Source organism: Staurois parvus, unplaced genomic scaffold, assembly GCF_062004578.1.
Source record: "Staurois parvus isolate SC_StPar_1 unplaced genomic scaffold, SC_StPar_1.0 ptg000357l, whole genome shotgun sequence".
In the NCBI taxonomy this organism is placed as follows: domain Eukaryota; kingdom Metazoa; phylum Chordata; class Amphibia; order Anura; family Ranidae; genus Staurois; species Staurois parvus.
The window spans coordinates 2,776,436-2,801,803 of record NW_028318153.1 but is presented as its reverse complement, the minus strand read 5'-3'; the positions used below and the strand labels follow the sequence as shown (position 1 = coordinate 2,801,803).

At 42.9% G+C, this 25,368-nt stretch overlaps 1 protein-coding gene across 2 annotated transcripts in view; it reads left to right on the top strand.

Moving 5' to 3' along the window:
* Positions 1-2,607: 2,607 nt before the first annotated feature.
* Positions 2,608-25,368, top strand: part of KCNK2 (potassium two pore domain channel subfamily K member 2) — a 153,353-nt gene continuing 130,592 nt past the window's right edge. The window contains exon 1 of one of the 2 annotated variants that reach the window (XM_089684812.1): positions 2,608-3,057. In XM_089684812.1, coding sequence (XP_089540938.1) covers position 3,057 — 1 coding nt within the window. In that variant the 5' untranslated portion in view covers positions 2,608-3,056. The other variant, XM_089684814.1, reaches the window with a different exon arrangement.

Sequence of the window (25,368 nt, the reverse complement as noted above, 5' to 3'; positions counted from 1 at the left end):
TCATTCTATGCACGTATGCTGGGACAGCCGTAATCCTGAGTTAGGGATTAGGGATGTTACGCAAAGACTGCACACTTTATTTTGAACTGTCACGTTCAGAGTTTCTAGTAAAGCTTTTGAAACTTTGTCCTTTGTCTGGTCTGAAATTACTAAAGCAGTGTATATAAGTAACCAGCAGCACACATAGTCCACAGCATGGGTCATTAAAGCACATTGGGGTAGGAAGACAGCACTATAGGAGTAGCATGGTGCAGAGTAAAGCAAATGGTTACTAAGGGTAATGGAGGTTTTACATGCAGCCAGTTGTGGAGTGTGTGCCTGTGGCAGGTGGGGCAGCCTCTTACAGCGAGGGTCCCATAGCAGTGGGAGCAGATCAGCGCCGCAGAGGCCCTCAGCCGTGTTCAGGTACGAAAGAGGAAGAGTTAATGCTGAGCACTTATGGAGTCTATGCTAGGTGCTCAGCGGGACCCCATTCCATTACTGATAGTGAGATACGCTGAGCGGGTGGAGTGGGCATAGGTTCGGTATGTCCCTCCTAAATGCAACAGTGTGCAGTAAAGGTGTATATTGACATGCGGACGAGAGAAAAGAACAAAACAGGGCACTCCATCCTCATGCATTGCCATGATAGTAAGAAATTTATTATAAAAATACAAATGCATGCTCACAAGCCAAAAAGGTCATAAAACAAAGACAAGGATTCAAAAGCTGCCTGTCATAGGCAACAATGGTCCTCGGGTGAAGCCTAACGCGTTTCGGGAGTCAAACTCCCTTCCTCAGAGCAAAACATAAAAATACAATGCTTAATATTGATTCTAGATTTTATCTATTGCTCTTTGTTGCCTATGACTGGCAGCTTTTGATTCCTGGTCCCCATTTTTATGGCTTTTGAGCATGCATTTGTATTTTTATAATACATTTCTTACTATCACAGTAATGCACGAGGAGAGTGCGCCCTGTTTTGTTCTTTTCTGCTAGTATCAAGATTCCCCGATCTATCAAGGGCGGCATCTCAGCAAGTGCTGGATTTCATATTTTTGAGTGCAGCAAGAAGGATTTGAGCACTGGTTTCTGGTTACTGATGGGGAAAAGAGAGTTAATTGGAGAACAGTTTATTGCTCAAATGTACACCGTGTACTGTCATCTCTAACGCTAGAGGTTCGCCCTAAGGTTGAGTATTCCCTGGACATTGATGGATACAGCACAGGTAAAGGCAAGGGAAATTACCCTATTCAAGGTGCCTAGTGTAGCAGAGAAGAACCTACCTTGACAATAGTCCTCTAATGTGACCCAGACTTGACACCCAACAAAGAAGGAACATGAAGGAAGTACCACCCACCAATCCTCCTACACACCCACCAAGCATAGTAATTAAAGGATTTGTGTATTTTCAGTGTTGCCTTGTTGCATGAAAAGATTCTTTTCTTTCTGAACGACATTTAACATTTTTTTTTTTTCATTGGTACATGTCTCCCATGGCAGTTACCAGCTACCAATGTTCTTTTTAACCTATTGCTTAACGCGTATGTGCCATAGCAGGGTGGGTTGGTCTTAACCTTTTCGTAGGGATGGTATGCATATATGCGGCCTCTGGGCGGGTTGGCCTTAACACTGCGAGGCCACATATATGTGTACCAGAATGCATTTAACGCACTCCCGGCACAGTTACCGGCAGCTAACAAAAAGATTCCGATCTCTACTTGCGATCAAGAGCTTTCCTATCGTGATAGAGAATCATGGCGGCCACATGATCAGAAACCCCACCCCGTCTCTGGCATTAGAAACCCCTTAAAGGGAGGGAGGTGCTGGCATTAAGAGGTTAAAGCTCACATGCTACTTATTGTGCCAATGGTGCACTACTTTACTGTGCTGACTGCATGCTCACTGCGCCCTCCCAGCACACTGACCGAGCTGTCACTGACAGCTCCCAGCTACTGTTAAGGAATGGGAGCCAGTGGAAGGGACTCTTGATCATGTGACCTCTGTCACAGGAAATCACAGTGGTCACATGATCAGGAATTCTACCTCTGCCTCCCATCATTCAAAGCTCCTTAAAAAAGCCCGCAGGAGGAAGCACAAGGGGTTACCAATAGCTTGTACATAAGCTTTAAAAAAGGCGAGAAATAAATTCATAAGATTCGGTTCCCATAGACTTCAATAGGGTTCAGCGCAATATTCAGGGATCGTGAACTTCCCACTGGGCTCATCAAACCTCCTGTGAACTGAACTGTTATTAATTACCTGTTACATTTACATATTATTCAGCATGCATGAACTTCACACTTTCTGGAAATGGGGTTTCTCACACCTTTGTGGCCAAGATCTCTGGTACACAGCCGTTTGGATGTACTTTGCCCGGGGTGTGATGAAAGCCATAATCAAATGGTGCCCTATCGCAGAATCACAGCTACACTGTTTGAAGGTTCTCTGCTCAGAGGTCTAAACCAGCCCTTAAGCTAATCACATTCCCACTCTTTTATCTAAATAATAGAAAGGGATGACAGCCCTGTTTGAAAAGCCTTGTAGGGTGTCAGCAGCTTGGGAGTGGATGGACAATTGCCTATGAGAATTCCACAGTCACTCAGCTGATGAAGAAGCAGGTGCTAGCTCATTTGCTTTTCACTATCAACCAGGAGGCACCAGCATCTCCTTTATTCCCATTATACTGTCTATCCTGCATTCCTCTGTCTCTCCGACTGAGAAATTTTCCATTTCTACACAGCAGCCTCCCTCCCTAGCTAGCTCTTTGTAGTTCTGCCTCTCTTGCAATGCTTTCATTTCCAGCTGAAACCCCCCCTGGATCCTAAGCCCCCTCTTCCCTCCCATCTGCACAGTAGCTTGCTCTTTGCTCTCTTCTCACTTTTCCACCTCATCCCCTCCTGGCCAGTATCTCTCTTCCAGCTTCTTTTTGGGTTTGGCACGCTGTGGATTCCTTCTACACCCTTTCTCCAATTAATTTATTTATACACCCTTCTATTCTTGAATCCAGTAGTAAGACATCATCAAACAATGCCTTGCTGTCCAGAGGAGAGGCTGTACAGAGCGTGGAAATAAGAAGTAAGTGCTTTTTCTAGTCTTCAGCCTCCCTTTGTACCTGACTGTGGAAGTCGTGATGACCAAGAGAAGCTATCAGGGATGTTGGCTGTTCTGGGGCTTTTAGTTCCAGAGCAGTTGTGATGGAGAAGAGAAGCCATCAGCGATGTTGGGTCTTATGGGTCTTTTAGTTCCAGAGCAGTTGTGACGGGCAAGAGAAGCCATCAGGTATGTTGGCTCTACTGGGGCTTGTAGTTCCAGAGCAGTTGTGACGGGCAAGAGAAGCCATCAGGGATGTTGACTGTAATGGGGCTTGTAGTTCCAGAGCAGTTGTGACTGACAACATAAACAATCTGAGATTTTGGCTCTGCTGGGGCTTGTAGTTCCATAGCAGTCATGATGGGCAAGAGAAGCCATCTGAGATTTTGGCTCTACTGAGATTTCTAGTTTCATAGCACCTGTAACTGGCAAGAGAAGCCATTTGGGATTTAGACTGTACTGAGGCTTGTAGTTCCATAGCAGTCGTGACTGTCAAGAGAAGTCAGCTGGGAATTTAGCTCTATTGAGGCTTTTAGCTCCATAGCAGTCGTGATAGACAAGAGGAGAAATTTGGGATTTTGGCTCTACTGGGGCTTGTGGTTCCTTAGCATCTGTTAAGCCACAGGTTCCTGGTCTTGCATTTTTTATAAGATATGTCAGGCTGGGGACTAAGGAATCAGGCAATCAAGTGAAGATTTCAGGCTGATGTTATGTAAGACATATTTTTACGTGTTGCTTCGCTTGGTTTTTGTTCCATATTTCCTGTGCTTGAATGTAAATGCGTTTATTAAAATTAAATTACTTACAGAAGAATGCACATGTAGGTTAAAAATGAAAACTAGCTTAACCTTGTGAACCCCTTTGTAAATATGCCATTGTCTACAGAACATCATTAGTTGTGATTACATCTAGAGCAGCTTTTTTCAACCTTTATAGCAAGAAGGATCTCAAGGAACCCCTGCTAATAATATATTTTCAGTGATAATAATGAAATTTTTAATGACAAAATATAGATGAAAGTATTAATGGCAGGAAAAGATACATAGGCAGTGAACACTGTAGTGTTACTTCATATTTGTGGTCAGTGAAGTGCCCTCTTTCATCAATCATCAGTGGAGAAGGATCCCCTTATATTGGTGGTCATTGGGAGAAGGGCTCCTTTACGCTGGTGCTCAGAGGGAAGAATTAACTTGACAGATAGTGCAAAAGATCATTGGAGTCTGTGGTTATTTATCTGAGAGCCAGAAATTGATTATTTCTCAAGGAACCCTTATCAGCCTCTGGAGGAACCCTAGTTGAGGGCTGATCTAGAGGGATATTGTACGGGTCAAGCTGGCCGCAGACGGAACAATGTGTCATCCAATTTGGCGTTGATTGAATAACACAATGAGCCTGTGTGACAGTCAGTTTATTTCAGTAAAAAAAAAAAAATTAATCTCCAATAATAATAAAATTGATTTTCCAACATAATGGAAAAAAGTCTCAGCAGACCCTGTTTAATAAGTGATGTTATTGATTGGAACGACCACTCAGAGTGAGGAGCAGTGGACCTGCTGTGTCATCTGTGAAATACCTCCTACTTTAAAGCTCATACACTCAGAACGACAGGTGATTTCCAGGAAAACAGTTCAGATTTTTATTTTGGCAATTATTTGTATTATAGAGCATCATCGCACGTTTTTCATTGGTCTAAATCTAGTTTGTTCAGTCAAATCTTTGTTGAGGAGCAATCATCCTGTCTATGGCCAGCTTTAGGAGGTGCGAAGTGTTTGCCATTATGCCTTTGACATTTCATATACAGTTAGGTCATTGGCACTTGATATTGGAGTTTTGTCAGCAAGCATGCAATTTGATTTCCCACAATGCATTTGTCAAACGCATCTTGAGAGCACTTGAGCGTGTTTTAGATGTTTGCATTGTCTGTGTGCTTTCAGCACATTACCATCAAGCTTGCATCCTGTGCATACAGAAAAAGGAACAGACACATTGGAACAAAAACCTATTGATATTTTCTTGTTCACACCGATACACGCGTGCACACCCAAAGAAAGGCTATTTAGGAGTGCTGTCAGATGCAACAAAAGTTGTATTTTTGCCCGGAGATGGACTTCAAAGCAGAACTCCAGGCAGATATAAAAGACGCAAGTTAATGCAGTTCTATATTCACAGATATATTATGTATTTTTTTTAATGCTAACAGTGTAAGTACCTGATTTTGACTTGATATCAGCTTCTTGTAATCCCTGTACAGCAGAGCTCTGATTAGGAGAGGAAGAAGCAGCACAAGGAGCGAATCAGCTGTGCTGCAGTGCCCATGTGCTTACAAGGAGCATGCTGATAGGTGGAGAGAACAATGTGACATTAGTCTGCTGCATATCCTTTCAGTCCAGTCACAAGTTGTGGAAGGGACAAAACCTGTAAGCCTAGGTTCACAATATGAATTGTACTGCATTCCCCTACAATCCGATTCAGTGTGGTGCGATTTGAGCCCATTAATTTTAAAAGGGCTCAAACCACACCACATCTGCACCAGTCGTGTGTGCAGCAATTTTGGGAATGCTCTGCAACTGAATCGCATGGCTGTTTTGCACCATACAATCCGGTGCAGGCAAATGCACTGCGTTTGCAACCTGTGTTTGAGGTGTTGTTATGACAGCTGCTGCAGATTGCAAGGGCAGTGCGATTTGAAAGCGGTGCAGGAAATGAGCACGGATCGTGGCTTTCCAGAACTGCATTCCAGGGGTGTATTTATCGCAAGGCAAACAAGGCATTTGCCTAGGGCGGCATTTTTCAGGGGGGGTAACACAGCCCCTCGGAAGAAGGGACACACGCGGCATGGGGACCTGGTGGGTTCCGAGAGAGGCTGCGAGTTTCATGACAGTGTATGCACAGCCCGACTCTTGTTCCCAAGGATGTCTGGAGCTGTTAAGGTGAATGTTTCTCTCTCTTGCCATGGGGGATGGTGGCTGGTGTATGGGGGGCAGTTGTAGTGGAAGGCTCTCTCGGGTGGGAGGCAGAAGTGTTGTTGGTCAATGTCAGGTGGGGGGGGGGGGGGCGCCGATTTTTGTGTTGCCTAGGGCAGCACAAAACCTAAATAACAGTAAGTATCCTCCTGCGCTTAATGCGGAAGTCGCAAACCTAACTATAGCTGCTGCCACTTAACTTAAAACCAATAAGTGATGATATAAAGTAACTGTAAATAGTGAAGTGCTATAAATCCTATCTATTAAATACAGATAAATATTGTACAGTTGCAAGAAAAAGTATGTGAACCCCTTGGGATTACGTGGAGTTTTGCATGAATTGGGCATAAAATGTGCTCTGAACGTCATCTAAGTCACAATAGAAGAACACAGTCTGCTGAACATAATACCACACAAACATTAGATGTTGCCATGGTTTAATTGCACATAACATGTAAACATTCACAGTGCAGGGAGGAAAAAGTATGTGAACCTTTGGACTTAATAACTGGTTGACCCTCCTTTGGCAGCAATAACCTCAACCAAACGTTTCCTGTAGTTGCAGATCAGACCTGCACAACGATCTGGAGTAATTTTGGACCACTCCTCTTCACAAAACTGTTTCAGTGTAGCAATATTCTTGGGATGTCTGGTGTGAATCGCTCTCTTAAGGTCATGCCACAGCATTTCAATCGGGTTGAGGTCAGGACTCTAACTGGGCCACTCCAGAAGGCGTATTCTGTGCTGTTGCAGCCATTGTTTTGTTGAATTACTTGTATGCTTTGGGTCATTGTCCTGTTGCATCACCCATCCTCTGCGGAGCTTCAGTTGGTGGACAGATGGTCATACGTTTTCCTGCAAAATGTCTTGATAAACTCTGGAATTCATTTTCCCATCAATGACAACAATCCGTCCAGGCCCTGAGGCAGCAAAGTTCACATACTTTTTCTTGCAACTGTATATTACTAGCCGTGCACACACAATAGTGCTCAGTGACAAATAATTACAAACAAATAAATATCTCTTTCCACAAGTATAAGTGAAACATGGCCTTGAATATGTGACAAACTACAGATAATTGTGAAGTGATTCTTGAAGAAGAAAAGAATCCTGTGCTATTTATCAATATCTCTAAAAACACACTGTGTATATACAAATGTCAAACCAATCAAATTATATATGTGTTAATTGAGAACATAAAGTCCATGCAAGTGAATCTGTGCTGATGTGATCTTCACTCCAGTGAAAAATGAACAGAAATCCTCAAATGGCAGCAATGCCTGCTCACCTCCACACATTGACCCACACAGGGCCACAGGGCTATAATAAACAGTAACAGATCCTCTCCACTCCACTCCTCATCACAGGGACCATGGTATAGGAAAAAGACCTCTGCTCAGCGCACCTTATTCACTCCTCCTCCACTCAAGGTAACATGTATAGGGTATAAAGCAAGAAACCTTCCATGGTGCAGTATCTTTTTATTTAAATTGCAGATAAAAGTTGGTAAAGCACTCACATGTATCCCCTGTAACAATCGCCTTTCACCACATACTATGGGTGTACTGCATGGTATACTGGGTGTAGCAAGATGGCCGCTGCGGAAGTGCATCACCACGTACCGGACATGACGTACCGACGTGTTGCATCACATAACTCGTGACTTCATCTATGTGATTTTGCATTTCTGGGCAGGGGGCACATGCCCTGCTTGCACTGCCATTTGCGGCCGCCGCTGTCAATCACCGGGTCCCGGCCAATGATTACCCACCGGCGCCAGATGATTACGGAGCATCTCCGACGGGGAGGAGGAATGTTTTGTTTATTAACAGTTCTCCTCCCTGTCAGCTCGGGCACACTGCTCTGGATGGCTGTGCACACCCCTAGTAAAACATTCTCTGCACACAGTTAACCCTTGATCGCCCCTCATGTTAACCCCTTCCTGCCCAGTGCCATTAGTACAGTATCAGTGCTTTTGTTTTGCACTGATCACTGTATTGGTGTCACTGGTGATGTCAGTGACACCAAGTCAGTTCCCCCCAGTGTCAGAATGTCCGCCGCAGTCCCGCTATAAGTCGCTGATCGCCGCCATTACTAGCAAAAACACACAAAGAAAACAAAATTCCAGTATTTATACCGCCATTTGTAAATGCTATAACTTTCACGTAACGAAATTAATGTACAGGTATTAGGATTTTTTTTTAGCAAAGACATGTCGCAGAATACATTTTGGCCTAAATTTATGATGAAATTTGATTTTTAAAACTTTTTAATAGACATGTTTAATAGCAAAAAGTCAAAAATATTGTTTTTTTTCCTTCAAAATTGTCACCTTTTTTTTATAGCGCAAAAAATAAAAACTGCCCAGGCGATCAAATACTACCAAAAGAAATCTCAATTAGTGGGAAAAAAAGGATGTAAATTTCATTTGGGTGCAGCATTGCAATCGTCAGTTAAAGTAACACAGCGCCGTATCGCAAAAAAATGGCCTGGTCAGGAAGGGGGGGGGGGGGGGGGGTAAATCCTCAGGAGGGCAAGAGGTTAAAGTAAATCACTGTCAATACACTGAACTTCCCCTTTAAACATCAGGCACTTGTGGGAGGAACTATATAGAAGTAAAAAAACTATAATGAATGCAGTCACGGATCCATGCTACCAGGCTTCTGGCTTGTTGATTTTCATTCATTTTAATTTTAATTATGTTTTCTTTATTTAATTTGCTAATTACTGCACATATTCATACCCCTTGATTGCATCATGTGGAGCCTCTCCTTAGATACTCCTAAATTGCTTCTCTGTCTCCGTTACGCCGGAAGGCAGCATGTAAATCCAAACTGCCGCCGCTGTGGGATAGTGATTTTTGCATTTCCCTCTTTGCTTATCTAAAGAAGCTTGTTAAGTCTAGAATTCTGGGATCTGTCAGTATTTTGTTAGATTCTCGTTAGACTGAGTTTTGCAAATTGCTGATGGCCACAAATGTCATCTGAACCTTTAATTGCTTTGTCATCTGTAAGTGCCACAATCTATAGGTCTCATTAATTGCTCTCAGTTCTGTTAAGTGGGAAGCTGCATTTCATTATACCCCAGAGACGTGACGGCTGTTACTTCACTATCAATCCGCCCTCTAGCTCTCTACACAGCACATCCTACCACGCAGAAAAACTCAGAGCTCTGGAGCTGAGCTGGAAGATGTTTATCCAGAACAATGGGAAGCAGGACAATATTTTCCAACACAGTCCATTGGATGGTCCTTGAGCTCCATTCAGTCAGTGGCTTGTTACCTTAACCTCCCTGGAGGTATTCCCGAGTGTAGCTCGGGGTAAAATTTCAGCACCACAAGCGGTAACCCCGATCAGGGAATACACTGCAGCGCTGCTCCAGGATGTCTTTTTCACTTACCTTGTCCTTTGCTCCCGTGATGTCCCTCCTGCAGTGTCCCCGGCAATGTCCTCCTGCCGATGCCAGCATCCGTCTTCTGGGTTCCAGTCCCTGCGATTATTATTATATTATTATTTTTTATGATTATTTATTAAATTCTAATTTATGATTTTGTGTTTCAAATTTTATCCTACCCGGGATGTTTACTAGACTCTTGTTTGGACAGATTTCAGTGAGTTATTCTGAAAAATTACAGGCCTACAATAAAAAAAAATACATATTTCCATGCAAAAAAATGTACCGCTTTGAGCACAGAAATCCTGACATAATGAGACCGCTATGGAGGTTAATCAGGTGCCACTTTTCTAAACAATGTTAACCTCCCTAGCGGTCTGATTATCTCCATAATCAGCAGCTGCAACTATGGGAACATTTACACATTACACCCTAAAAACGGGTGGAACATGTAACATGCTCCCAAAGGTGAACTTATCCTTTAACCTCATACATTATGTAACATCCAAATTTTGAGGTCCCTTTTACACTTAGTGGTTGTAGACTAAAGTGGTTGTAAACCTCAGACATGAAACATGGACAAAGCATAACCTTCTATAGTGTGTACTTGTCTTAATCCAGAGCACTAAGGAGTTGATTTACTAAAACTGGAGAGTGCACAATCTGGTGCAGCTGTGCATGGTAGCCTATCAGCTTCGAACTTCAGCTTGTTCAATTAAGCTTTAACAGAAAAAAAAATGGAAGCTGATTGGTTTCTGTGCAGAGTTGCACCATATTTTGCACTGTTCAGTTTTAGTAAATAACCCTCTAAATGTGTTTCCTACATGGCTACATTGGTTTTCTTTTTTTCAAACTTTATTCCTCTATTTTCAGGTGATCCTGTCAGTAACAGTTCTTGTCCTAGGGGACAATGTTCATTTACTGTACTATTTCCATGGATTAGCAGCTCTGTTACCACAAGGATGTTCACTCCTTCAACTACAGAACACCTCTTCCACTCCTCATCTCCATAACATAAGTGGAAGGTGTTCCGTAGCCCAGGGATGACATTTTCCATGTAACAGGTAGCCTGTAATATGATCTTTTTGCAAATTTCTGGACAAGCAGCAGTAGGATCTCCACTAATACCAGTGTTGCTTTTCTCTAATGAGGATGTCATCTTGATAAAGGAAGGCCTGTGGATGTGGTGTATCTGGATTTTGTCAAAGCTTTTGATACGGTTTCTCATAAATGCCTAATTTACAAAATGAGGTTTATTGGCATTGATGAAGGTGTATTTACCTTGATAGGAAACTGGTTTCAGGGGTGCGTCTAGAGGGTGGTGATAAATAGCGTATATTCTGAATAGTTGGGAGTTGCAAGTGAGATACCTCAAGGCTCTGTCCTGGGACCTCAAAGAAGTTAGACAAGAAGTGGTTTAACCTTAAACTATGTAAGGGGTTCTTTACTGTCAGAGTAGTAAGAATGTGGAACTCCCTTCCACAGCTGGTGGTGTCAGCGGGGAGTGTTGGTCATTTAAAAAATCTTTTCGATGGGCATCTTAGTGAATGCAATATACATGGATATGGGAAATGGCAGTGACATAAACACACACGATAACTGGATGGACTGGAGTCTTTATTCAACCTTACCACCTACAGTATGTAACTATGTAATCTGCTGATCCCACCATTGATTTGCTTTAGGGTGTATGTGAAGGTGCTGATTGGGTTTTTTTGTTTATTGTACCTAAAGACATCAGATGGCCATGAACTTGGTCTAAGCATAGGAACTGATACTTTGATAACCAATTACAGCTTAGTCACTCACTTCTTAATTTGAACCAGAATCACAGTAGTCAAACACTGGGGAGGGCAGCTGGCACCTAACCCGTCAAGACTAACTACCTATATGAAAAGTCATTATCTTTTAGATTAGCCTCTTATGCCACTATTGGGAAATTATGGCAACCCTGAATTAACTGGTGTAACAATTGATTACTATATAATCGTACTCATTCCATGTGTCCATGTATTTATTTAAGGCACTTATATAGCGCTGTTAATTTACGCAGCGCTTTACACATATATATTGAACATTCACATCAGTCCCTAACCCTCAAGTGGTGTACAATCTAAGGTCCCTAACTCACATTCATACATACACATATCAGGGCCAATTTAGACAGGAGCCAATTAACCTACCTGCATGTCTTTGGAGTGTGGGAGGAAACCGAAGCACCCGGAGGAAACCCATGCAAGCACAGGGAGAACATGCAAACTCCATGCAGGAGACGCCATGGTCGGGAATTGAACTCATGTGTGTACTTGTTTCAATCCAGAGAACTGAGTGCTGTTTCTCTATGCTGCCTAGTTCCTCTGCTATCAGCATGAGTCACTTTTGACAAGTTTTCCTGACACCAAGAGAAAAATGGTGACAGGGGAGGGACCTCCAGCAGATTGACAGGCTAAGCTCTGTTCCTATGAGCTGTTTGGAGGGGAGAGTGTTGTCTCTTCCCTCCAATCAGCTCTCAGAGCTCTCTTCACTGAGCTCTGCATAGTGTAGCTTCAGCTGTCCACCCCCTTTTTTATGAACTTTCAGACAAGCTTTATAAATACAGCATTTTGAACAGATATAGAAAAGAGAAGGCTGCAGAAAGACAGGTACAACTTATATAGAATGATTTGTTTCATCTCTGTGTATCACCTGAAGACAGTGACTTCACTGAGTAGATGTAAGAGTTTACAAGCACTTTAAGCTGTTTTCCCTAACCCCCTCTATCTCCCGCCACTATAGGAGCGGTCATATGCTTTGCACACAGAGATGCATGATTATGTGATATGGGCATCAGTGTGAGACAGGGGCGGACTGACAACTCATGGGGCCCCCGGGCAATAGGGGATCATGGGGCCCCTGTGTACTTGACCAAACTCAAAAAAGCCTATGAAAAAGGTACCAGGGGCATCTCATTGGGCCCCCTACTGACCCCGGGCCCTCGGGCAGTGCCGAGTTTCCAAATGGTCAGTCCGCCCCTGGCGTGAGGTTAAAGATCTATGGCAGCCTTTCTCATCTAAGGTGCCATGGAGTCTAGTGGTTGCTCGAAGTCCATTGAGCAATGGACAATTTCTTAATCTCTTATAAATAACCACTGATACCAATTATCCTTTTAGGTACTGTATCTATAAGGCTAGGCTCACACCTATGCAGGTTGCGTATGAGCCATTTCTGCAATGCATTTTGCATTGCGTTTTTGCTTTTTTTTGCGTTTTGCATTTTTTTTTTTCATTTTTCTTGTTGCTAGGCAGATTTAAAATGCAAAACACATCAAAGCTGCAGCAAAAACACAGCAAAAATGCAATACATGCTTTTCTGCAGCGTTTCCTGACCCTTTCCAAAAAAGGCACTGGGTGAAAGCGCGGAGATGTGAACCTGTCCCATAGGAAATCATGTTAAATGGACTGTACTGCATTTCTGCAAAATGCAAAACGCTGCAGAAATTGCTTAGGTGTGAACGTAGGGTCAGGGGCATTCTTCCTACTAACCACCAATGTTATGAGCATTCTTCCCACTGACAGCCAATGTAAGGGACATTCCTCCCCACTGACAACTAGTGTAAGGGGCCCTTTCCCTCACTGACCACCAGTGTAAAGGGCACTCTTCCCAATGACAGATAATATAAGGGGCATTGTTATTCTCACTGTCAGTATAAAGGGCCCCTTCCCCTACTGACCACCAGTGTAAGGAGACCCTTCTCCAAATGACTACCAATATAAGGGGGCCCTTCTCTCCTTACCACTAATGTAAGTGGGCACTACTCCACGGACCACCAATGTAGGAGGGTATTTCATAAACCACCAGTGTAAGGAGGTATTTCACTTCTCTATTTACAGCCAATGTGAGGAAACACTACAATGTTTACTGTCTGAATTATTTTTCGGCCATTCATTTTGTTGTGTTGAGCAGCTCCGGGGGTCATATATGCCAAGTAAACCAAATTCCTCTTTTTATTTATTTTTGTATCTCAAACTACTGTTCTTGCTAATGTACCCAAAGCTATACTATAGCCTTTTTTGGCACAGGTTCTCTGAGACTTGAAAGTTATTTCAAGAGTTTCTGTGTGATTAAAAAAGGTTGAGTAAGGCTGATCTATGGCGCCCTCAGCATAGATAAGTATCAGGGGCGGACTGACCATTTGGAAACTCGGGCACTACCTGAGGGCCCAGGGTCAGTAGGGGGCCCCATGAGATGCCCCTGGTACCTTTTTCATAGGCTTTTTTGAGTTTGGGCAAGGACACAGGGGCCCCATGATCCCCTATTGCCCGGGGGCCCCATGAGTTGTCAGTTCTCCCCTGGTAAGTATACACTTCTTTCCTTTACAAGGTAGTTAGAATAGGCTAAAGCAGGCCATACATTAAGCTATTTCATGGCTGCAGGAAAGAAAAATGTTTAATTCCCCTATCTACACATTCAGTGTTGATAGGTGAATCCCTCCCGTGGAGCTGTTGTATTCTGACAGTGGGAGGTTTCCCAGCTGTCAGAATACAATGATCATTGCTGGCTGCTATCACTGCTGGATGAGCTCATCTCTCAATCAGCCTTCCCTCTCCTCCAGTCAGCATGCTCCTTGCACTGCAGCACACCTGATTGGATCCCTCCCTCTCTATAAGCCCAGCTATACAGTAGACTGCCAGTGGCCAATACTGTAACAGGATGGGTAATCAGAAAAATGAAAGGAGAACTATAACTGTAACTTGCAGTTTACTAAAAAAAAAGTGCAAAGTTGGAAGCAATAATACAAAACAGGTTGAGTATGGTAAAAAACACAGGGCCCCCGCAATGGGATATGCTTCCCACAGTAGGTGAGTCTTTTTGGAAAAGTTGCCTGCTATTTGGCTGGTACCCTGCTGCCAGTTCTGAAAGTGAAGGGACACTTATCTGGCTGCAGATCACTTGCCCAACTACCTCTGCCTCATCAGTTATCACCTCTCTAAGCTGCTGAGGAAGGGAAGCAGGGAAACATTTCTTCCCCGGGTGAGTCCTGGAGCCCAGAGTTGTGGGAAAAGGAGTAAATGGACACTTTGCTACTCCACCACACTTGAACTTGCTGTTCTTGCAAGTTTGCAGACCATTGATATTTATCCAAAGTGTACAGGGATTCTCTCAATGGCAGGTTTGAGGGAACACCCAGTTCCATCTTCAGGGAGTCTCAGTTCCATCTTCATGGACAAGATGTGACATGTCTTTGACTTGCATTTGGGTGGATGATAAAACGGGCTTCACAGTAGGGACATGGACCTGAGCTGGGTGACCAATGGGCTGTGTGTGAGCACTGTCAGGATCCATGGCTTTTCCTGGGAGACTTGGAGATAATGATGAAATAGCAGTAGGGAGCCACCCTTGAAGCTTTGGTGGCAAAGACCTGGGTGGCTCACATATTTCAACAGGTTCTTTAAAAAAAAACCCTCTCTGTGGATCTCACTGCATTTGAGGAGTTTATGAAGTAGGCATTTTGTTTTTTTTTTAACTTCCTTCTCTCTGGATATTGCAAACTGTCACACCTAGGAAGGGCTGTTTAAGGACAGCTCCAGGGACCCCTTCCTATGGTATTCACAACCCTCCTTGCTAATGTGTGTCCATTCCTGCATCCAGGAAATCAGATGCTCATATTCTTCTGTTGGTCCCCTCCACAGCATGGCCAAAAATACCATGATAGGGTGAAATGCCAGTTGAAGAACCTGCTATATGTTTGTAGACCACTTTGGCTAAATAGTTGATCCATTTCCTTAGTTTCTCACAAGCTACGATTTTCAGCAGTTATAGCAGGGTATGAATAAACCTCTCACATGGTACTATACAACTTCTTTATGCCGAATGAGTGGCCTATTCTTGAAGAACTTGCTTTTGAAACAGAGTCCATGGTCTGAATGTATTTTCTTCTGACAACCATAAGTATGGCAGAAGTTTTTCCACATCATATGGGTGGCAGTCTTGGTGGTTTGGTCTCAGGTCATTACTGCCACCACAAACTTGGTAAAGTGGGTTGCCACAACTAGAACCTGATGGTATCTGTCTTCTGACATGTTGAGTGCAAGAAAACCAATGGTCAGTACTAACAGTGGGGCAGACCTATGCCAGGTCGAAAACGGAACCCGGGCCCCAGACACTGAGCAGACCACACAGTGTCACAGCAGATTTGTTCAACCAACTGAAACATGGCTTGTCTCCTGAGCCACGTGAACATTTCAGAGACACCCCAGTGTCCCACTTCCATGTCGCTTGTCTGCCAGTCCACTGATGATTCATGGGAGAACATAATTCTGCTGAATTTTAGGTAGATATGAAAGATACAAATTAGTTTAATTTCTGAACTATTTGAAGCAGAACAAATGACAATTAAAAATGCAAGTGGGGTACAGCACTGCTGGACAGTCAGTATTTGATTGCAGATCTCAGACTCTTGGACATTGAAATAAATTGTATACAAGTGACTGTTGTATTTTTATTCCACAATGATAAAAAGCAGTTGAGAGCACAAAAAGTGCTTTATTAAAGTGTTACTAAACCCCGGACCCTGCATTCACTGTATCTGGTCTCCCACAGTACACAGAACATGAAAATGCAATTATTTTAGTAAATATAAACTGCTAAATACCTTTTCTCATCAGAGGTTAGAGTAGTGTCCAGCCAAGCACTGGTTAAAGCTTGTAGGAGTTTTCCTTCTGCTCTAGGAAGATGCAAAACCCCTGACCTCTGTCTGGACAATACTGATTGGCCCTGTGCTGATCACATGCACTCTACCAAGAATAAAAAAAAAACCTCTCTAGCAATAAATACCAAACTGAGCATGTGCAAAATGCCTACGGTTCAGTCTGTCTTATCAAGAGATAAGAGGTGGTCGATGAAAAAGGGGAGGAACAGAGAAGAAAGGATCAAATGGCCTTTTTACACAATGCAGAGGATTAACCCCTTAGGTTCCAGAGTGAGTATAACAAGCATGCTTTACCGCATGTACAGACTGATTTTACTGGTGTGGGTTTAGTAACACTTTAACTTGAAAAGATTGACCAACATGTAGACAAATCTCTGTCACTAGCTGGTTCTTGTTGCCTTATAGAAAGGGGAAGGTTTGCAGCTTTACCACACATGTATTAATCAAATTTAGAAGAAACATTACAGAGTTTCCTACATCCCACAACAATGGCAGTGAATCTAAAACCACCTGTTCTTCTCAATGAAATATATGTCCATCTGTGTGTAAGCAGGTGTAGTCTGCCACTAGGTGGCTTTGTCCCAAAATGGTTTGTGGTAACAATGGATAATGTAATTGGGTGTTAGGTCCTTTTTACACAAGGCCTTTGTGTAGTGATGTAATGGGTGGAGTTAGTGCCCATATATATAGCAAGTTGGGAGGAGCCTAGTGCATATGGGGCATGGGAGCCAGATACCCCACCAGCATGCAGATGTAGTCAGAGGCAATGGACAGGGAAAGAAGGTTAGGATGGGATAGTCCTGCACCTAGAAGAGCCTGCTATAGTCCTCCTGTCCCTTTATGGTTGGTGAAGGCTAAAAGTGTGTTTTCAAAGGGTTTTTGTAGGCCAAACCAAGTGTTCTCTACCAGGGGCGGACTGATAACTCATGGGGCCCCGGGCAATAGGGGATCATGGAGCCCCTGTGTCCTTGCCCAAACTCAAAAAAGCCTATGAAAAAGGTACCAGGGCCATCTCATGGGGCCCCCTACTGACCCCGAGCCCTCGGGCAGTGCCTGAGTTTCCAAATGGTCAGTCCGCCCCTGTTCTCTATAGTGAGTGCTATCCCCCGAGAGGTTCTGGGAGAAATTGAGCTAGAGGAACAGCTGCAGCACTACTGTCTCTGGAACAACTTGCAGGGAGTCGTGAGCTGAATATATAGAGCCTATGGCAAGTCAAAGCTAACCGAGTGAATACTAATGATCCTGGTAAGGAGAATGACTAAAAGGGAAAATGGGTTAAGCGTAATGTGTGATATGCTGCTTTCACATAGTGACTGCTGTGGTATGTCCACCATATGTGTGATTGGCAAAAAATTGTCAAGTGACCACCCCCCCCCAAATAGTATATCTGCGTGATTTGATGTGTTACTGCCATCTCCTGAAGAACATCAGTAAACTGCGGAAACTGTACTATTTGTGTGGACATTCATTTCTCTTGAATATAAAGGCTAATGGCAGTGATGTGGTGGGAAGACCTCTGGAAAGGAGTTAGGCATAATATGGCTGAGGGAACTAGCAGCAGGTGGATTGTTGTCCTATCATAGAAGAAGTGGGGCAGTAACTTGTACCGTCTGGGTCCATCATCAGACAGTCACAAGCCCCTTTACATGTGTCTAGTCTTAAAGTCAGCCTAAACCAAAAATATATGACAAAGCCCCAGTAAACGTTCATTTTAAATCAGCTAAATACATTTTATGTGCATCAAAACAAAATATATTTAAAATTACAATTTTTTTTTTTTTTTTAGAAAGCTGCTGAAGTCTGAGTAGAAAAACCTGTCCCCTGCCAGCATGCTGCAGAGAAAGCCATCTTGCTGTCTATGTGGAAGCTGAAGTCTCTCTGCAGAGCTCTGACATGCCTCCTGCTGAGTCACACTTATAGTTCTGCAATCAACAAAGCTTACAGTCCCTGTTTTTTGCTAAATTGTAGGTCTGACTCAGCTGGGGATATGCTGAAACTTTGCACCACTGCTTCTACAAGGAGAGCAAGGGTTCATTCCTACAGCATGCTGGCAGAGAACAGGCTTCTCCATCAAATACATTGTTGGGACCTAAACACACCATTCAGAAGGTGTAATGTTTACCTTTGTCCTAGCTAAATGATTAAGTGTTGGAAACAGGGGCGGACTGACCATTTGGAAACTCGGGCACTACCTGAGGGGCCGGGGTTGGTAGGGGGCCCCATGAAATGCCCCTGGTACCTTTTTCATAGGCTTTTTTGAGTTTGGGCAAGGACACAGGGACCCCATGATCCCCTATTGCCCAGGGGCCCCATGAGTTGTCAGTCCGCCCCTGGTTGGGAATCATCTATATCAATCATTTGGTGTTCTGTATGGGGGAGGGGGATTGGCTCCTATCCTTGGACTAAGATTCATTCTACCATACATTAATAATTGACATCTGGTGCTTGTGACATTTTTGGTGATGTTCACACATGTCTGACACAGATCAGCCTCTGCTGCGTCCTCTCACCTTGTGACTTCCTACAAAGTTGCAATGTACAGCCTGATCACTGAAGGAAAGGAGACAAATACTTCCACCTGACTACAGCGGAATAATAACATTACTTCAGCCTAGACAAAGTCCCCTAACTGAAGCTCAAGGATGACTTTTAATGATAAAAGGTGGAACTTTTCAGTAAAACGAAACTGCGTCTGTATATTGAGACATGTCAAGTATTTATTTATACCGACTTGTGAAGATGCAGAAAATTTCCACTTTAAGACCGCACTTTTCTGAGATCACTTTCTGCGTTACCTTTGCTACGTTTTAGCTTTTATCTTTCTGTCTTTCCTTTTCTCCTCTATTTTCTTCCTTGTAAATTACTAATTGCTGACTATGAAGGCAGAGAGCTGTGTTGTGGCAGATGACTTGTCAGGGTGCCGGATTAGCAATGTGTGAGCTTGTTTGTATAATGAGCATCAGCGGTATTTGCTGAAATGTTGTGATATAAAAATAATAGGCAGGCTGTAGGTCTGTAAATAACGCACCATGCTTTTTTTTTTATTATTGTTCCTTTCAAAAGCCTGCTACTTGCAAATCTTATTTTCTATTAATATGATTCCATTTCATCCCAAAATAAATCAGGAGAATAGGCGCTCTGATTTCCAAATGTGCTGAATGAAAAGCCATCAAGTATGTGCTAATGCACCTGGCTGGGCGCTGGAGCTGAGACATCTGTATAGTAATGTGAATCAGAACGGATTAATTGCTGGAGGGGAGAAGGAGAGACACAACATGTTTTACTATATAAAGCACAGTCGCCCATGCTGAGTTGTTTTAATGATCTATTTATTGCCCTGTTCTCAGAAGCTTCGAGCCTATATTTAGCTTCAAGTACCATTAGAAGGCTTATTCAGTAAGAAAAGCGTAGAAATAGATATAAAGCGAGGAGTAGTCATCTGTCTTTGTTCTGACATCAAGATAAAATCTGATTGGTAGTTTACTGCGCTCTGTACATTGTTCACATATCCAGCACCCCAGTCCCATTCTGTTCTCAGTGTCACATCTAAAATATTTATTTATCTATCTCTCTCTCTCTCAATCTCTCTCTCCTCTCTACGTCCTCCTTCACACGGGCATTTAGCCACATACACCGGACGCAGTCAGATGCGTTTAGGCTTGTAGAGCCATCCCCCAACCACAGGTAACCTTGGTGTGCGGCTACACAGTGTGCGGCTAACAGTGGTGACTGCTGTCAGCCCATACAGGCTGAGTGTCCGCTGAAATTTGCATGCGCCTGCCATTACAGCCGCTGTATCTTTTGATTATCTATCTGTCTATCATTCTTTCTTTTTCACTCTTTTGATTATCTATCTATCTATCTATCTATCTATCTATCCCTCTATCTGTCCCCTCCCTTTTTCTGTCTCTCTCTAATAACACATACATTATATGGATTTCATCATTTACTTTTATTATCCCAGTGTACGTGACTCTCCTGTTTCAGCATTGTGCACACAAAGAACTCTGACAATCTGCTATACAGCATTATTGTTCTGTTACTGTCAAGGTTCCCAGTGCAGCTAGTGATCCTTATGGCTCAGCGCTCTTCTCCTTTGCACAGAGATGTTATCACTTGGAATATCAGCGGGTGAGGCTGAGCTGACAATTCATTGTATTATACCTCAGTAGTCCTGATCAATGGCTGTGCCTTCAGGTCTATATTCTGTTGCCATTACAGAGTGGCACTGGGGTCACAGCATGGGTTAGCGGCAGACAGCTCAGAGTCGTGGTGATGCGTATTAAGTTAAACAGTAAATTTGCTCTTCCTTAATAGAATTTAGAAACAGAACTGAGTTCAGATGCCAGTGAAGCCACAGTGCGGGAAAGATGAAATAATCAGAGAGTGTAGTGACAGAAGTTCACTGGAGCCCAGTACTGGCAGGGCAATGACACGAGTGGACCTCAGAGCTAACAATCATACTGTGACCCCATTTGATTTTTAAAGGAAGAGTTTCACTAAATATATATTTAGTGTATATAGAAAAAAAATACATCTGAAATGTTTCAGTACTGGGAGAAATACATGGACTGCCACTGTTGACCTCACCTTTTGAAAATGCTGGTTGTCTGGCTGTGATGCTGAGCCAATGACTTTGATACTTCCTGAGTCTCTGACTTGAAACAAGTATGTAGTTCAGGAATTTGCTGTATTCTAGTGACTTAGCATGAAATCCAGAGACTTGAAGTAACAGCCAGACAGTTGACCTTTTAAAACCAAACTGTCATGCAACCAGGGGTAAGCAGCACTTGCCATCATGTGCAATAATCCATAGCATTGCCTTGCATATTATGGCAGACATACCTCTGGATTTGTAGTCTTTCATTGCCAACAGCTCGACGATCCCTGCGGATGCTTTATTCCCCTTTCTTCTTCGCTTTTGCTTCCTCCAGGTCTGCTCTATTCAGCCATTGTATGGGCAGTGATGTTATAACTTCTGTGTTTATGTTGGAGTTACATCTTCGCAGCACCAAATAGAGAAGAGAGACAGCGGCGCAACTCTAAGTGTAGATGGTTAAAAGGCCACATGTTTAATAGTTAAAACGCACTAACAAGAGTAAGGATATAAAAAGCATGTCGTGGTAACAGAAGGGTCCGGTGTACTGGTGGTCCTATGTGGTGCTTTTGGTAGGTACCCGTCACTTCGGTGGTTTCCAGGGCTCGGGGGGTGGCATAGAGGCGCAGGGAGGATCACACAGAGCGTGTCACAGCACAAGCTGGATTTCCGAAATAGCGTGCGTTCGGGGCATGCGTGCTCCTTCTTCAGGCCAGACTGGCACCGCATAGGACCACCAGTACACTGAACTCTTCTGTTACCATGACATGCTTTTTATATCCTTATTCTTGTGAGTGCATTTTAATTATTATGGCACATGTGGCACATTAACCATCTACACTTAGAGTGGCGCCGCTGTGTCTCTTCTCTATTTTGTGCACAGGAGTACCTACAAGCTCTTACAGCTGGCTGTCTCCTCCCACAAGGCTGCACACCCACATATCCTCCATCCAAGATTCACCTGAATGACATTAGCCACATGTACCTTTTTACCTTTATATCATACTGCGGTCCATCCCCCATCCCACACTGGATTGATGTTCTAAGCGCTCCCCAACTCCCATCCCAGCACCTTGCTGCATTCTTGCCATCTTGCAGATGCTGGAAATGGGCCAAAAATGTACACTGCACTGTGCATGTGCCAAGTACAGTAAAAAAGTTCCTAGGAGAAAATGGGGTGGAGGTTGGGGGGGAGATACACTATGGGGTTAATTTGCTAAAAGTGGAGAGTGCAAAATCAGTTAAGCTTTAGCAAAAAACATGGAAGCTGATTGGTTTCTATGCAGTCTTTGGCACTCTCCAGTTTTAGTAAATCAACCCCAAAGTTTCTTCTGCCCAAAAACTCTCAGGGTCCTATTTTGCCCCCTCTAGAGCACTCTTTCAGCCTTTAAAAAAATCACTATACTTTCCCTTTTTTTCCCCCGAAGTTCTTGGGTCCTGTCTAATGATGTTACAGGTCCCGTTTGCCCTCTTCTTCCTCTTGCAGTGGCCGGGTCCTAAATGCTGCAGAGTAGCACCACATTATGAAGTACTGCCACTCTCTGCAGGGTTCTCCTGTAAGTCCAAGGTTGAGGACCAAGCCCTGACACCCTGGGCTCACAAGAAGTTGGTTGAATGCTGCTAAACTGGATAATACAATCCGGAAGAGGAATAGCACCGCATTCCGGGATTGGAGAGTCCGCAGAGAGCAGAACCTGAGATCGGCTGAGAATAGCAGCTAGTGCTGCATTCTTATTTTTAACCTCTGCACCGGCCAACAATTTGGAATCTTTGTTCAATTTGAACTTGGGCTTGAGGTCAGCAATGAAATTCTGCATATCTTTTTCAACATAGTATTCTTTTAGGCCTCATGTACACTGGTCAAATGCCCAGCTCCTCTGAACGACTTTCTCCTGGTAGAGGAGCAAACACACCTGAAGCCACGTTTTTGTAAATGCATTTAGACGCATTTATGCGCATCAGGCGCTTGGGTGTTAATTCATGTCATTGGCCCAAATTATAGTTTATTCTGACCAGTGAAATGAATTAATGTTCAAGCGCTAAACATGCTTAGCGTTAACGCGCGTTTAGATGCTCATGCTTAGCGTTAACGCACGTTTAGATGCTCATGCTTAGCGTTAAGGCACGTTTAGATGCTCATATACGTGTTTAGGAGCGTCAACTGTTTTCTTTGCTACAATGCTGCTGCTCCTAAACACGGTGCCAATGGGTTTTTTTGTTGCCTCTAAATGCCTCTGCCTCTAAACACCTGTAAACGCCCATGTGTGCATGGGCACATAGGCTAACATTGTGAGGCATTTAGAAGCAGAAAAAAAGTCAAACGCCCCTAAAAGTGGAATATTTAATGTCCAGTGTGCATGAGACCATACAGTTATTTTAAAATTCAATAGGACAAAGAGTACAATACACATGATTTATGATACATTTTGCTTTTTACCCCTGCTGAATAGCATGCAAATTTAGGAGTATATAGTGATACCTGGTTGAAATTTTTGCAAATAAATGCAGCTTCATTTCAGAAATATTTTGTAATAGCAGGTTATTGCTCACACCCTGGAATTCAGTCTCTGTGAGTTCAAACAAGGCTTTATATCCTTTCTAGCAGCATATTACTTATGCTTTCTGTGTGAAATGTTCTCCAAACACTACATTATCAGAGTGTGTAAAAGGACATGCTGAAGTAATGGCTGATTTGTTAACACAACATCATAAATTATTTAGGTACAGTGTATAACTCAGCACAGTGTAAATCTATATAATGATTCTATGGGAATCTCTGTCTTCTGCTGAATACTAATGGCTGTTCTGATCCTCTATAGTCATTTACAGTTACTGTTCCAGTTTACACATTTTACAGCCTGCAGAGCCTGGTCAACAACAGTAATATACAGTTGTGTTCAAAATAATAGCAGTGTGTTGAAAAAAGTGAATAAAGCTCAAAATCCTTCTAATAGCTTTTATTTCCATACACACAAATGCATTGGGAACACTACACATTTTATTCCAAATCAAAACATGAAGAACAAAATATCAAATTTGTGTTGTTCCTCTGAAAAAATTGAAGAAAAGTGAATATTAGACTGTTCAAAAAAATAGCAGTGTTTGTATTCTTCTTTACAAACTCAAACATTCACTATATAAACTGAAAAATGTTTGAAGATTTTGCTTTCCTTTGAATCACTTAATGAATATTTCGTTGTATAAGCACTGTTTGTGAGAACTGCTGTACATCTGTGTTGCATGGAGTCAACCAACTTCTGGCACCTGTGAACAGGTATTCCAGCCCAGGATGATTGGACTACATTCCACAGTTCTTCTCTATTTCTTGGTTTTGCCTCAGAAACGGCATTTTTGATGTCACCCCACAAGTTTTCTATTGGATTAAGATCCGGGGATTGGGCTGGCCACTCCATAACGTCAATCTTGTTGGTCTGGAACCAAGATGTTGCACGTTTACTGGTGTGTTTGGGGTCGTTGTCTTGTTGGAACACCCATTGCAAGGGCATTTCCTCTTCAGCATAAGGCAGCATGACCTCTTCAAGTATTCTGATGTATTCAAACTGATCCATGATCTCCGGTATGCAATAAATATGCCCAACACCGTAGTATGAGAAACATCCCCATATCATGATACTTGCGCAACCATGCTTCACTGTCTTCACAGTGTACTGTGGCTTGAATTCAGTGTTTGGGGGTCGTCTGACAAACTGTCTCCGGCCACTAGACCCAAAAAGAACAATCTTACTTTCATCAGTCCACAAAATGTTGCGCCATTTCTCTTTAGGCCAGTCAATGTGCTCTTTGGAAAATTGTAACCTCTTTAGCACATGTCTTTTTTTCAACAGTGGGACTTTGCGGGGGCTTCTTGCAGATAGCTTGGCTTCACATAGGCGTCTTCTAATTGTAACAGTACTCACAGGGAACTTTACACCTTCTTTGATCTTCCTGGAGCTGATTGTTGGCTGAGTCCTTGCCATTTTGGCTATTCTTCTATCCATTTGAATGGTAGTTTTTCGCTTTCTTCCACGTCTTTCAGGTTTTGGTTGTCATTTTAAAGCATTTGCGATCATTTTAGCTGAGCAGCCTATCATTTTCTGTACTTCTTTATATGTTTTCCCCTCTCCAATCAACTTTTTAATCAAGGTACGCTGTTCTTCTGAACAATGTCTGGAACGACCCATTTTCCTCAGAATTTCAGAGAGAAATGCACTGTAACCAGCATGTACAACATTTGCTGCCTTCCTTCCTTAAATAAGGGCAATAATTGCCACCTGTTTTTTCAAGAATGAATGACCTCACTAATAGAACTCCACGCTGCTACTATTTTGAACATGCCCCTTTCAATTAGTGATTCAATTACACAGAATCAGCAGCATGCATGTCATGAATGTTGGGTCTGTTGGATTTCTATTACTCTACTACACCTGCTAGTAAATTATTTGCCATGTAAAAATATAATTTCTACCAAAAACAGTGATTGATCAGGTTAGTGATGTCTGACTGCTATTATTTTGAACACAACTGTATAAGATAGATAGATAGATAGATAGATAGATAGATAGATAGTCCAACAGAGGATGCTGCACTTTTCAGTGCTGATTCTATAAAGGCAGTCCAGTTATGAACAAGATTTTGTAGGTTTGTTCTTAAGTTGA